This window comes from Dermacentor silvarum, chromosome 7 (genome assembly GCF_013339745.2).
Source record: "Dermacentor silvarum isolate Dsil-2018 chromosome 7, BIME_Dsil_1.4, whole genome shotgun sequence".
In the NCBI taxonomy this organism is placed as follows: domain Eukaryota; kingdom Metazoa; phylum Arthropoda; class Arachnida; order Ixodida; family Ixodidae; genus Dermacentor; species Dermacentor silvarum.
Window position 1 is genome coordinate 90,604,229 of NC_051160.1, and position 14,761 is coordinate 90,618,989.

Below are 14,761 nucleotides of genomic sequence, written 5' to 3' on the forward strand. Positions count from 1 at the left end.
TTTTTTTCAAATAATCATATACAAAACTCTAGGGTCGGCTTAGATTCGAGGATTTTAAAAAACGCGCCAGTTTTTGACTGAAACTGATAAATATGGTGCATAGTTAGCGCCATCTAGAAAAGTCAGTATCGCAGTCGCTACTAGCCACGCCAGTAGCCAACTGAAGTACACGAGGGACGTCGCCGTTTTGACCTGCATCGTATCGGTAGTATCATTTTAGCGCGCGGTGTGGTGTTATCGTAAAATGGCACCAAACAGGCGATGCCACTATAGTGCCGCTTTCTAACGAATACTGTATTTACTCGAATCAAACGCACACATTTAACACGACCCTAAATCTGCGTTACCACATTGCCGTCGGCATTTCAAAATGGCCACTTCGCACGCGCGCCTAGCTACCGTAGCATGCCATAGCTTCTGCCGTGTGCTTAGGCAATAGTCTACCATCTGTCGTCATGTTCTCTGCGTCTGCTCTATCAGCATGGAGTACCGAGTTCATCATGATGCCGCATTTAAAAGGAAAGTGATCATTTGTGCGGAGACTGACGGAAATCGGCCCGCATCACGAGCGTTCGGAGAATCCGAAACTTGAGAGACTGGCGCAAACAGAAGGAGAGGAAGGAGAGACGGTTTCAGTGGACCGAAGCAGGACGTAATCTGCGACGATCCACTTCGGCGATACAATCGCCTTGACCCTATCTTGAAAGCAATCTGCGACGAGGAAAGTTCGCCGCGCGCCGTGTTGCATGCTAGCACGAAGGTCATTTCGCTCGCCGCGCTTCCAGCGTTTTGACAGTTCGTTTCCGCGGTCAACGAGCGAGATGTGTTCATGTTTGCTTGTGCGCGCGTGACACTGTGCTTGTGAATTTATTTAGTAAGCGAATGTTCGTAACTTTATACGGCCGATAAAACTGCTATCCTTACTTCGTATAGCGGTCTACTAATTTGCTATCGCATTCGATGCATCGCCTTTCGGGCGAAACTGCGACTTTGTTTACTCATTGCAACTTCAGTGCATCGGGAGGAAATCTTTTTCCAAATAACAGAAAGTTGTACTTCTGTTTGAAAGCATAAGATGCGCGGTACTGTAAAGGACTTTTATTTTTTTTTTTCGTCACGGAAAACGGGTGCGCGTTACGATCGAGGGCGCGTGAGAATCGAGTAAATACGGTAGCTATGCTAGCCGTAGAGGCATCGTCAAACGTTCAAGCCGGGCGGAACTTCGGCATCGACAAGAAAAATGTCTGTCATTGAAGGGGGCCACGGGAGATGCTTTTTGCGTGCGCCGCAACGAGGATGGCATTTACCCAGGAACATTGATCGTGCGCTCCTTCAAAAACTGCAGCATCTCTAATGTGCTTGATGGTACTGAATATAGTGCACTGTTTGAAGATGTCAGCAGTAAGGAAGATAGCGACGACGCTAGCAGCGATGGTGACATAGAATGAGCTCGGCATGTTCATATTTAATAAATGCTGTTTCATTTTGCAACGCTGTCCTCGCTTTTTCGTTCGACCTACATTCAAGGTAAGTTTTTTTTTTTTTCTGGCTTCGAACTTTTGGGGGGTCGGCTTAGAATCGGAGTCGGCCTAGATTCGAGTAAATACGGTACATTCCCATGTCCTCAAGAACTACAGGAGAGAAGAAAAAATTTTTCCATGCTGACAATGAGCCATCATGTGTTTCTCGTGACGAGGCAAAGCCAGGAAGCGGGCAGCATTTGTAAATGTAGCCACAGGTCAGGCAGGAAATACCCTAGCAATACAGGCAACATGCAAAACAATGCCTTGGTACGTTTGGTTTGAAAATATATCGTCCAATGTGTTCAGTGCCACATTCTCTCAAGTGCGGCATCAAATTTGAGAACAGAATCACATCGCTAAAGCAAAATCGTGAGAACACATCAACCTAGCGTTGCCTGTGCTACAGTGAGAGAACAACAGGATAAACCCGTCGTATCTAGATATGGACTATCTCTCGCTTTCCCGAGACGAACAAGCGAGCGAGCTAACGAGCGACAGTGCCCTCCTGCTTCCCTCCCCGCAACTTGGTTGCGTGGGATGTCACTGGAAGAACTTAAGTGTATATAGAAAATCCGTCATCCTCATTCATCTACACTTTATGCTGTTCATCAGTAAAGCACTCTCCCAAATAACCAAAAGAAATTAGGCCTCTGATAACTGAAATTATACTCTTCTGTCTCCAGCTATACCTGTATGAAAATATGAGGCCATGAGAAACTTACAAGGCGTACTGCATTTTATTTTCAGTTTTGTGAGGTAAACCCACTTACCAGCTCGGACGTTCTCTTCACTCTGCCCAACGTACATGTTGATCAGCTCTGGCCCCTTGACACTGCGCAGAGGTAGATGAGGACGAAAAGTCACCACTACATTTCTCCAGGCTAGCTCTGACATCAAACATTGCACCTCATCCTGAACCATTCACTAAGTGTGTGCGATAGTCTCGAGCTAGTCCAATAAACAAAACAGAAAAGGAAGAGGAAAAGCAGGGAGGCAAAGAAACAATGCGGCATGGCAACTTCGGCCACTTGCTCATCACGCCACATTAACAGTGGAATTCAGAGGAATTAGCCAACTCCTCTTGTGACTTCAGTTGCTGCCTGGAGTGATTTTATTCTTGGTAGATCACTTTCAGTGATGTGATCACTTTTGCGAGATTTTGAGCGATTCGGCACATTGGTGTCTAAAAGTAACAGCGTTCCTGGTGCTGTGGCAAGACAGCATGCATAGTGCTTCGCAAGAAATGCTGCTGCCCGCAGACGCTGACCTGTCCAGTGACGAGTCATGTGAAATCTCGGAAAAGTGATCACAATCCTGGAAGTGGTCGACCGAGAACACGGCCCCTGGTCTATCTTATTGCTAGGTAATATTGTAATATGCCGCTTGTAAGTGGACATCGCGTTTACAACAAATGCATTCTGTTTACTTATTAGACGGACGGACGGTGCTTCATGATAATTGTTTGTAGATACAACAGGACTATAAATCATGCCCTCAACCACTGACCTCTTCATGATGACCACGGACATTCATTTCCTAAATGCTACGCTAAGCCAACTGGACAAGAGGCTGCTAACAGAACAGAGATGTTGAGACACCAGTCTCGAGGGTCGTCTTCGTACAAAGCTGCTAGAGCACTGCTGCACTTCATAGATACGACTAATGCATTTGACCAGCTTTGATTGCACTGCAAGCACCATCGTATATGAGCATGTGCGTCACTTTTTGATAATTTTTTTATTTCCTTCCTTCTCTGTTCCCTTTCCCCTAAGCCCAGTGTAAAGTGAGCTCTCTTGAAAGCCATCTGCGATGGGGGCAGAGAGTGCGGAGAGTGTTGATAGCTTTGCGAGCGCTGTGTTCTCGCCACTTAGTTGGCATTGAAACGAGAAGCAGCATGAAGGTGAATTCGCTCGCTGCTACGGGCGCCATCTTGAAAGAGTTTGTCTTACGGGACGGACAGACGGATGGTTTTTCTCATTCGGTAAGCATAGAAATGCTTAGGCATTAAAAAAAAAAAGTTATGTCTGACAAGCAATTGTACCTTGGCCACAGCGTGGTAAAACTTTTCCTCAACACCACCATAGAAGCTTGCCAATTCGTTTTTCCAGTTGTCGCATTAAACACTGTCTCAAAACTGTTCAAGCCTTTGCCACATTATTTTTGTTGATTTCGGCGTTTCAAAGGCTGATTCTTGTGCACTTTACATACATTCTACTCTAACCTCTTGTCGTATAATGTATATAAAACACCTAGAGCCACTTCTGAACGCCTCTTTCGTAAGAATAGCGAGCCCTCCCACTGCGCTAGCACTGACTGCCATCAAAGTGCACTACGGCATGTACTTCTCCTCTCTGCTGTTTGTGCAGGCGTCTAGCTTGCACATGTGATCACGGTGAGGTATGCGTGTATGATAAGCAGCTCTGTAAGTATTTTAGCCACTATACTCTGAAGGTAGTGCGAAGCTTCGCGGAATGCAGTTGCGGAAGACTGTTCCTCTTATGGATAGCCCTTCTGAAAGATTTCTAAGGTGACAAAATGTATGGCTCACTCATACACACGACATAGCTTTAACCCTTTAGCCGCCAACCCCGAGCTGTACTCGTCACATGAGTTTGTACCAATATCGCTAACGACGAGTCACACTCGTCCGGCCCGATTTTCCGCTCCTTCCGCCGCCAAAGACGTACCATGGTCGTCAATTGCTTTGCTTACAATTTTCAACCCTAGGTGGCGGTAGTTGTCCATGAAAAACTGCATTTCGTGCCTTTCGCGGGTCTTTTAAGCCTGGCAACAGTCATTTCATAACAGCGCTTCGCAAGAAGAATGCTGGTGGCGGCGATGCTCCAATAAATAAATTGGTGTGGTTTAGCTTTGGTTAACCCTGGTTGATAGTGAAAGCTTCATTGCCCTGGCTAGGGCCATTGTCGAGCTGTGGCGGAGGTGCGGTTTCGCAATCATTACAGACATGTTTGCAATGAATACAGTGTTTATTCATCATTTTTATTATGCCTATGAAGACACTGCGGTGATCAGTAAAGTAGTGAGACTTGGTTGCAACTCGCAGCCAGGCCCAACTCTACTCGGGCAACGGCAGCAATGTCTCCTTTCAGGGCTCCGTAAAGGCCTAAATATAGTCCGACGTAGCGTGAACGCGCATACAAGTTATGTCACGTTGGCGAGAACAACAGCGGCTATAGTTGGACCGACGGTTCGACGTACTGGCGCTGCCAACGTAACCGGACGTGCGACTAATGCGCTCCGAAGCGCCCGGCATCTGATGACGCTCGTCCGTGTGCCGGTAAGGTCGGACTATAAATGCGCCTTAATGCTCTCTTGTGGATTGACCTCTAGCTCTCAAGGTGAAAACTGTTGAGTCGCTGACGGCTGCCTGAGGTAGCATAATGAAGCTTTCGCTTCAAAAGAGGTGCTTCTTGGAGCAGTACAGAAAGCAGCATTAGTGACGACATGGAATTTGTGTCCGACAGCAACTCGGACGTTGTCTTTGCCCTGGATATTGCTTCAGATGACGACGACGACGACGATGACGCACAGAGCAGTGCACGTGTGTAGAAGCGCGTGAACACCGATGACCCGCCACCTGCACCTCCGCGGTTTCCCTTCTCTTTAGTGCCTGAAACCTTGTGGCAGTCTACTGACGAGAATGACATTCTCGGCTGGTTTCATGTATTTTTTGATTGGGGCATCACTGACCTAATCGTCACGGAGACAAACCATTATGCGGTAGCGTACTTTGCTGCTCGGTGTGCTAATTCTAAACAGAAATGAATGATGTAAGATATATTTTCGGAATCAGAATTGCATAAAAAAATAATGACTACCTACTTTAAAAAAATTGGCGATTTTGGTACGTTTTTCGGAAGTTAAATTGGCGGTTAAAACACTTCGAAAAAATTAGGCTTGACATAAAGTGGATTGCATTCAGGCTCAACCTTCTGGCATTGCTGCTGGCCATAAAAACATCTCTCAGCTACTAAACACTTTTGCAATATGTGCGGTTACTAACAAGTTTGTAAACAGAGAGCTTTAGTACAGCGTAAAGCAGCAAACGCGAGAACTTGGAACTTTAGCATTAGTGTCAGCATTGTATGATTCACACTGTGCATGCCTAGTAAATGAAACATGGTGGGACTCTTGCGCACATACGCCATCTTTAAGATTTAATATTCAGTGCTAACACACACGAGCTTGCGAGTGTTTGTGTCTGTGCTTGTGCAGAGAAAAATGGCAATGCCCGTTGAAAAAGGTGTCACCTGTTTAGATCCATGAAGTCTATGTGCTGCCACTGTTTGGCCCATATGTTCACAACTGATCCTTTTATTTGCTTTAGATTTATGTCATGATGCTTTGACAGCAAAGAATTAGTCACAAATAGGCATTGTTTCCGAGATCTGTTCTCGATTTTTTTGGCACTGCAGGCTTAGAAAGAGAGGACATATTAGCTGTACATGACCTCCGAGATTTGGTGGCGCAAGTGGTAAGCCATGCATGCAGCCCAATTTCATGAGCAATAGACTATGAATGTTTGCTTGTACTTTGTACTATTTCACATAGATGGAGCCACAACTAGCATTTGATGTTAACATCCAAGTAAAACCGAAGTATGGTTGGCGCTGTGCACATTAGCAACGTTCAGAGGTGCTATCTTCGTCTCATAGTGCACCACTGAAGCACTTTAGGTAAGTGTCAAGCATGCTGCTTTATATAGCATCTCTATCCACATAATATCCGCATTGCTGGTGTGAATGAATTACAAATGGTGGCTGCACCACCTACATGGCTAAGTCAAGCAAATCTACACCAACAGTCGCTTCATTAGTCAGGCCTTGCCTCCTGTGAACCGTACCCCCCCTCCCCCGCCATCTGAACAAGCAGTGCGTTGAACTGATGACGCAAGGGGTGGCTTGCCTGAGGAAGCTGAGGGCACACTCCGTGGCAACCGCCTTGGCGAGCAGCGTCTTCCCCGTACCAGGTGGACCATAGAGGAGCACACCTGCATTCCATCAGTGGCTACAGTTGCGTGCAACAGCCCCAATTACTTTGCACAGCATCTTGCTCTGTTTCATCACAAAGATTACGATGGGTTACTATATCGAAGTGAGAAAAAAGGAAGATGACCCATCTCAATCTATGGTACAGTCAAAGTGATTGTGATACTTGGGGAGAAAAATAAACTTCCTTTAATATATGTTAGCCAGTGATTAAGCCCTTTATTCCAGTAGAACATTGGCCACTTGCATCATTGCTACGTGAGAGCTGACATTTGGGTGAGTTGGTATAGATGCATGGTAGAAAAACAGAGCAACTTCATACAGACGAAGAAAGAATAGACACATGACGGCAGCTTTCTTGCAGTACTCAGCCGTCCGTGTCACATGAAAATGCCACCACACACTCGGTTTTCTACACCAGTACAATCAAATCTCCTCATGGGTCGTCAGAAGACAGCGCGCTTTGTGTCTGCTTTATTCTCTTCCGCGCGCGAGATTGAGCCATCACCGTTAGCGCACCCTCGCGCGCTTTCACTCTTACATACAATATACGGCGCGTGGTGACGATCACCCTTGGACTTGATATGGAACATCACGGTGACGCCGACGGCAGCAACTCGCTTGGACTGTCCATATAATTGCTATCACTATAAAAACTGCATTCACAGTCAGCACCATAAGAAAGGAAGGCAAAAAAAAAAAAACCGCAGTGCTGTTTCTATTCCGTAATCCTTCGTACTCTTCCAGTTCGCACTTCCAGTCAAAAAAGCCACGTGCTAGCGAGACAACTTGCACAACGGGATGTGCTTACCAGACCGCTTGAGCCCAGCGTCGAGGAGCTGCGGGTGTCGCAGGGGCAGTTGGAGGGTGTCGGTGAGGGTGCGCTTGGCATCCGCCAGGCCACCCACGTCCTCCCAGTGGACGCAGGGGATGCGGGGTGCTCCCACTGCCTGCGCCTGGCTGCTCTGGAGCCACTCGAGGGCCGACTCCAGGTCAGACTGCACGAGCAGGGGGCCTGCCACACATACGCCTGCCTCACAGTCCGCTCCTCCCTGATGGCGATCGCTGCTGCAACTGCTAAGGGAAAAAGTAAAATCCGTGAAATTCAGCCATTTCTCTGGCTTTGAACTCAGGTTTTCAGCTATGCTGACATTTTCAGATCTCCAGATTTTTCCCGGGTTTTCTCAAACTGTCTTCCTGAAAATTCCCTGATGGTCACTGGAGGCTCAGGTGCAAAAAACAAACCCTAAATGTAAGCTAATTTAAGCAACTTATACATCAAAGACAGCGAAGTTGTAAAAGCAACTATTCCCATCCTTTGTCAGAAGCACTAGGGGCCTGTTTTCTGGCTGTTCTTAGTCATGACTCATCATTGACACTGGCTGCATGTTCCAATTTCCTGGCCATGCTGCCAGCTTTGAGGCTACCACGTAGGCGGCATTGCAGGGCCCCGACATCAGCCTCTCACCACCGCAGCCTACTAACTCCTAGCTGGAAAAACATGATGCAGGAAACAAACATTATGGATTACTGGCTAATATGAACCACACAAAGAAGTTGTCTGCTAGAATAAGAAATATGCAAGGAAACTTTTATTTTGCAAGAAATGATAATTAGGTTTGAAAGTAAATTGGTTGGCAAGTTGGCAAGCATTCTTAAGAACATTTCTCTGAGCACAGAGCAATCTTGGAACAGAAGGGAGTGACACGTAACACATTGTCCCCAGATCATGCAGACTATTTCAACGACTTGCTGTTGCTGATTTCGCCTGCTTCGAGAACTACAATAGAACCTTGTTCATACCTTTTGGAGAAAAACATGAAAAAAAAAAAAAGAAAAACGTACTAATAGAGAAAATGTATGACCCAAGGTCACTAAAAATTTTTGGCTGACTCAACTGTAATTGACATCTATGTAATACAGTAGACTTCCATTAATTCGCTTTTATGGTTAATTCGATCCCAACTGAAGGTCATGGCCGAAGCCCATGCATTTCTATGGGTCCAAACTTCTGTTATTTCGATTGTAAAAAATTTGCATTCACCGGGTAATTAGAACTTCCCCCGATAGCAGTGGTGGACTCAATTGCGACCCCTTTAGTGGCACCGTCTGTCTCGGTGGAACTTAGGAGACACTAAATGCGTTGAATACCCATCATCTCCCATCGAAAACGCCTATTTTCATCCTGCCCTAGGAAGATTTTTAAGCAATGACCATCACTCACAATGTCTGATTACGGCATTTACCTGATTTTAACGTGTGCCTTTCTTTTTCATGAAAATTGGGCCGGAAATTGGCTGCGCCATGCAATCGGATATGAAATCAAAACCGCCTTCACGGCATTTGTTTGCTCTACCGCATAACACGAACGTACTGCGGCGAAGCTGACTTTATAAAAACTGGCTGCCATTGTGAAACGCATATTAGACCCTTGCTCATTTTGCTTGCTAAAAAATCGGGTCCGCATTGGATTTCTACTTTGCTTAGGAGCTTTAATGTCACTTCTATGTTAGTCTTCTACTTTAGACACATAGAAAGTGGGCGTGCGTTTGATTCAGAGGCGTGTTATGACTCTGGCAAATACTGCCAAATGAATCAGCAGTATGTGAAGTTTTTTCTGCATCTTGCTTAATTTGACCCGGCAAATAACTAGATCACTTTCGTCGGTCCAGTGAAGATCGGACTAACGGAAGTCAATTGTACAAAGCATTGTGTGAATTGTTACAGCAAGCACAAGAGGCCGACGTGCGCCGAGCTATAGGGTCCAAGCGGTCCGAGGTATGCATTGTTGTTTTTGCAGTTTCAGCAAGCTTACGTTTGTGCTCGTATAATTTGGCCTTGACCAGTGGCTTCTCTGAATGAGGCATTTTGGTGGGAAGTTTTGACGTGCCCACTCAGCGAGAATTGTTGCGGCACGAGACACAAATACCCATCGAGCTGGTGTTGGGCTCAAGCGGCTGGAGACATGCTTTGTCTTTTTCCTATTGCTCAGTGCTTTAAGACGGCCACAGGAATAAATGGCGGTGCGTTCGCGTTATCGCCTATTTCAAGCATGATGTATGCTTTCTATGGGACTACGCCACATGCGCTGTGAAACAGATAGGTGAAGATGCTAATCGCTATACATAGTTGGTGGCAATAGCTGGTAATGCAACGATGGGTGAGGAGGTTTGCTGGTACCAGAAGAAACTGAGTGCATGCAGCATTTCCATTTTGATACAGGCAGGTGAGTACTGCGGGGAAGCTGCCATGGCAAGTGCCTACTGCTCTCGATAGCGCGTGCCGCAAGTCTTTTTGTTGACATAGGATCTAGCGGCCGGAAAATGTATCATACGATTGCAGTTTGGCTATCTACTCAACATGGGTACCGACAGATGGTGTTTTCCAGGAGTGTATTAACTGGTAAAAGAAAGTTGCATAACTGTATTCAGTCATTTTTTGAGTTCTAGATGATGAAGGTGGGCACCAGGTAATCATAAAAAACGGGATTGTATCAACGAGGTTCTATTGTATATTAAACATGTATTAGCATGGTGAACTTTTCAAATATATTTGAAATTTTCAAATAGTCACACACTCCTAGTACATACCGCTAAAGCAATCTTGGTAAAGCCACAGGACTGATGGCTTAAAATTTTCTTATTAGCAGCCTCTAAATAGCATAAAAGCAGAGAACACATGCAACTAGTGGTTAGCAGCCATGACGCAAGTCCCAGCCTGCCTCTCAGATTTTTGCACAAGCCATGGGCAGCCGCGGGCGCTGCCTAATCTTGGAAAAAATTCCAAGGAATTGCACATTCTAGGTCATGAGTCACTTCTGGTGGGTTGTAATGGCAACACTTTTTTCAGTTTTGATATTAAAATGACTATTTTGCCAGCTTTTCACGACGTTTACCCTTGTACTTCAAACGGAAAGTTTTGCACAGAGGCTCTTCTATATCTGCCTTACAAGGCTTCTCGCACGGTCCAACTCTTTCTTGCAGTTTGCCTTTAAGAAACTGCCATTTCAACTGGCGGGGCTCAGGTCCAAAAGCATCGGTTGCCGTGGCAATCGTTTTTGTTTGCTTCTTAAAACAGGCAACGTGATGAAGTGTGGTACAATGCTGAGAAGGTCACCGAATTAAAAAGAAGAAAATAAAAAGTAAGAAAACCAAAGCAGCGGCACGGTTGTTGTGCAGTGGAGTGCACAATGCCCTAAATACGTACTAACCGTGTGAGTCTCGCATAGGCCCGAGCTGTGGCCTGGCCCACCAGTGCACACAGGTCGCCAAGGTTGAAGCCCTGCAATAGTGACATGCACACATAGACGTACATAGTGCTACTGAGGGGGAACAAATGGCTGGGTTAAAAAAAATCACGCGCCATTCCACTGTTGTGAAGAGGTAGATTACCAGCGAAGCAGTTTAGCACACGACATAAAAACGACACTTAATTTAGATCAAAGGTATGAGCAAATTTTATTTCTCTGGAGCAGTGACTGCGGTTATCCTGAAAAAAGACACATGCACACACACTTTTATTTTGATCGGCGGCATAAATTTGCGTGGAAGACTACCGCCACCTTGGGGAGCCGAAGGAAACTAGACACGCACGACGGGACCGCCACGCCGAGATAGCGGGAGGAAACTAGGCACGCAAGCGCTTAGAAGGACGACGAAGAGAGGGCAGTGCGAGCATACACATGGCCGAAGGGGGTCGAACAGCAGCAAATCTTTGAAAAACCCTTATTATCTACCTGAGCCTCTACTGATTTTGAAAGTGGTGCCTACTGATAACTAATCTACTGAAAGTGTATATCCAAGTGATGAGACGTATAAGCTTTTGCATAGAATGAAGCGATCTTGCATCAAATTCGGGAGCTGAGTTTTTGCACATGCAGATCTGTTGACGGACACAAAATATGCATAGAACCTGAGCCATACACAGCTTTGCTGTAAAATACCCCAGTCTAAATACAGTGAAATCTCGATGATACGAATCTCACGGGGTCACGAAAAATATTCGTATTAGCCGAAATTCGTATCATCGAAACGCAATTCAAACTAGCCAAATTAAGGGGGGACGCGGCTTTCGTATCGCGAAAAATGACCAAAAAATCAATTTTTTGCAAAGCATATATTCCGTTTCTATAACTCTTTTTTTATCTGATTCCGAAATATGAACGCTGAAAACCGCGTAGAAGTGCTCAAAAAAATTTTTGTATCAGCCAACGTCGCAAAAAAATTCTGCGGAAATCGCGAAAAAACGGCGTTTTTCGAGCCGCGATATCTCCGCAACGGCGCAACCGAGCGCCGCCATTTTGCCCTTGTTGGAAAGCGCATTTCTCCGTCTTTAAATTTGCCGCTCTGCCATCTCCTCCATTCAAAAGCAAGCGCACAAAAAGCAAATGATTCAAGGCCGTTCCGAGGCCTCCGATTGGCCACGGCCGTCACGTGGCCAATTGGAGCTTCGCCATTGGTCTCGTTGGCGCTGCGCGTCTTCTGCTACCGCGCCGCCAGGCCTGCCGCGCCTCACGGCGTGCGGTGTTCGTCTGTATGTGCGGTGTATATATATAAAAAAAAAGCTTTTCTGAAGAAGCTTTCATCTGATATCGCCCGTGACTCGCGCGTCTGACAATCGCCTCGCCATCTCCGTGAGCACGTACGGAGCGTAGTTTCGGCAGCGGACTCCACAAGTGATAAGCGCCTCTTGGCATCTCAGCTCGTCAGGATCGCCAGTACTTGCGGAATGTAGCTGACTTGTGTTGTGATATGCGCCTCTGGACATATCCTGAGGAGCGTAGTTTCGGAAGCTGGTTTGTGTTGTGATACGCTACTCTAGACATACGGCTCGACGCATTCATCAGTAGCGCTTGCGGGGCGTAGTTTCGGAAGTTGACCATGGGTCGGCGACCGCTGAAGTACAAGACGGCTCATGTTTACGGCACTCGTAAGCGAAAATCGCCGACGGTGAAAAAGACTGCTTCAAGGTCGCCTGGCAGTACTGTGCAGCATAGCAAAGAAGTCACAGAAGTCACAGACGCTTAGCCGAGGACTCCACACGCGGCCAGGATGCGTACGCGTGCCGATGATGCCATGCAGGAGCCGCCGCCGAGCACTTCACATGCGGCCGGAATGCCTACTTGTGTCGACAATGTTGAGGAGTCGCTCTCTGGCACTTCATTCGCGGGCGAAACATCTCCTGCGAGCAGCACGAGATGTTTGTCACGAGAGTTGAGCTTGTCGTGCCGCGTTCCACATCGTCGGATGCATCCACCGATCGCGCCTCGGATGTTTCTGGTTCTCGTCTCGGCACTTCGCACGATGTTGCTACGCCGTCCACAAGTACGGGCGGCACCGTTCAGGCACGCCTGGAGCCGCATTTTGTATCGGTCGAAGCATCCCGAGAGGTCGCCGTGAAAGTGCAAGCAAAACTAAGTTCGTTGTCTGCGACCGCGCGGAAAATGGAACTGACGGGTGAAGGTGCTTGCCAGTACGGAAGAAGCGGGGGAGTTTCTTATCGTTCAAATGACAGCCCTGAACGCGCTTCTCGGCAAAGATGAGTGCCAGCAGTGCTCCCAGCCGGGACTTTCAGTTCAGCTGGGAACAAGACCTGGATTAGCAGCGCAAATGATACTGACGTGCGCGTTTTGCGGCGGTGTCGCGAAGGAGTGGTTGTCACCGCGAAGGGAAGGTCGCAAAATTTTCGATGTAAATATGAGAGCTGTACAGGCTGTTTTCATAATTGACCATTCATAATTGACCAGAAATCGGCGAGACCGATTTCTGGTCAATAATGAATGTCTCACATACATGGTTGCATCATAAAACATTTCAAAAACATCTGAAGGCTGAGTTTGAGTTTGAGAGCCTTTTTCTCAAAACGACTTTTCTTGCTTCCTGCTTTGCTTGTTCCACTGATTTCTTTGTGACCACTAGGTCTATTTCAGTTCCGTTTTTTTCCCTGTATTCCTGGATGTACTGTCCAGGGCATGACACTCTTGCTTTTCCAGTTTTACTTTACTACAATTAACGATTCGACTACTTGCTCATAGCCTAAAGGCCTGTGGTATAGTCACCTCCTAAAAAATGAGAACTAAAAAAAAATGCAATGCAAATAAAAAAAATCTAAGAGTGTCACGACCTCAACCATTCATCTTAGAATGCACAGTGCTTTGAACAAGTGTTCTATCGTATTTTATAAGTGACTCAGGCTTGGAACAAGGTCACAAGGAGAAAAATATTGTACATAAAAAAGTTCTAAAGATATCTTTATGAAATTTATACAGTAGTATCATAAAAACATTGCTGATAAGTCTGCCAATTTTCATAGAAATCCACACAGAAATAAGAAAGTTGGTATCGAAAGCCACGTCCCCCCTTAAGGGGGGACGCGAAAATCGCGAGAAAATTCGATTTTTGAAAACCACGCGTTTCGGTATCTGCATCGCCTAATCTATGCTGTATCAAAATGGTTTGGCTGAAAACGCACCAAAAGTGCCCGAAAAATATTAATTCGTCAGTGTGCAGGGTGAGAAAACAGCTTTAAATCGCGCAAAAATACCGCAGTTCACGGAGACATATCTCGTATTTCCCGCCACCTTGGTATCGTTCGAAAGCTCAAAGTTTCGCCATTCCGCTTCTCAATTCATCCGTTGCCGCCATCTTGTAACAAACGCACAAACACAAAAGAAGCGTGAGTCTACAATAGATAGTCACACGGGCCCTCCGATGAAAGCGGGCCTCCTATTGGCTACCGTGCTGAAAGGCGTCTCTCCGTTGGTTGCTGCTGTGACAGGGGCAAGATGGCAACCGCAGTTGTCTGCTTCGTAAACCCCACCGGCGTCTTCACTTGACACGCAGAATTTGGATTACTGAGAGCTCCAAGGTTAGTGATGGATCGTCGCTCGTTGGATCGAGAAGAAATTTTGGACGAAGCACGCCTTCGGAATACGGAAGCGCAAGCCTCCTAGGCTAGAAAAATACGGCGATTAGCGGGAGAAGCGGAGGAGCACCCGACTGAACGTGCCGCGCTACCTTGCACCGTGGATTACGTGCCGCGCTATCTTGCACCACGTGACTCCGGCAGCGAAACCGACAATCGCCCTGTGCCATCGGCACCGATAACGCAGTCGACGGAAGACGCGAAAACGAAGGCTCCCGCACCTCAGCGTATGGCCGCGCGAATCAGCCGAGATCGTATCTCGGTAGACATAGCTCGCTGCGACTAGGCAAAATGGCGCAAACACAA

General features: G+C 46.6%; 1 protein-coding gene across 1 annotated transcript in view; it reads right to left on the reverse strand.

Annotated features, from left to right (window-relative positions):
• Positions 1-2,171: 2,171 nt before the first annotated feature.
• Positions 2,172-14,761, reverse strand: part of LOC119458267 (peroxisome assembly factor 2-like) — a 62,373-nt gene continuing 49,783 nt past the window's right edge. Inside the window, exons 16-19 of the mRNA XM_049671547.1 lie at positions 10,743-10,813; positions 7,344-7,609; positions 6,450-6,534; positions 2,172-2,355 (exon numbers count right to left, since the gene is read on the reverse strand). Coding sequence (XP_049527504.1) covers positions 2,187-2,355; positions 6,450-6,534; positions 7,344-7,609; positions 10,743-10,813 — 591 coding nt within the window. The 3' untranslated portion in view covers positions 2,172-2,186. The remainder of the gene's footprint in view (positions 2,356-6,449; positions 6,535-7,343; positions 7,610-10,742; positions 10,814-14,761) is intronic.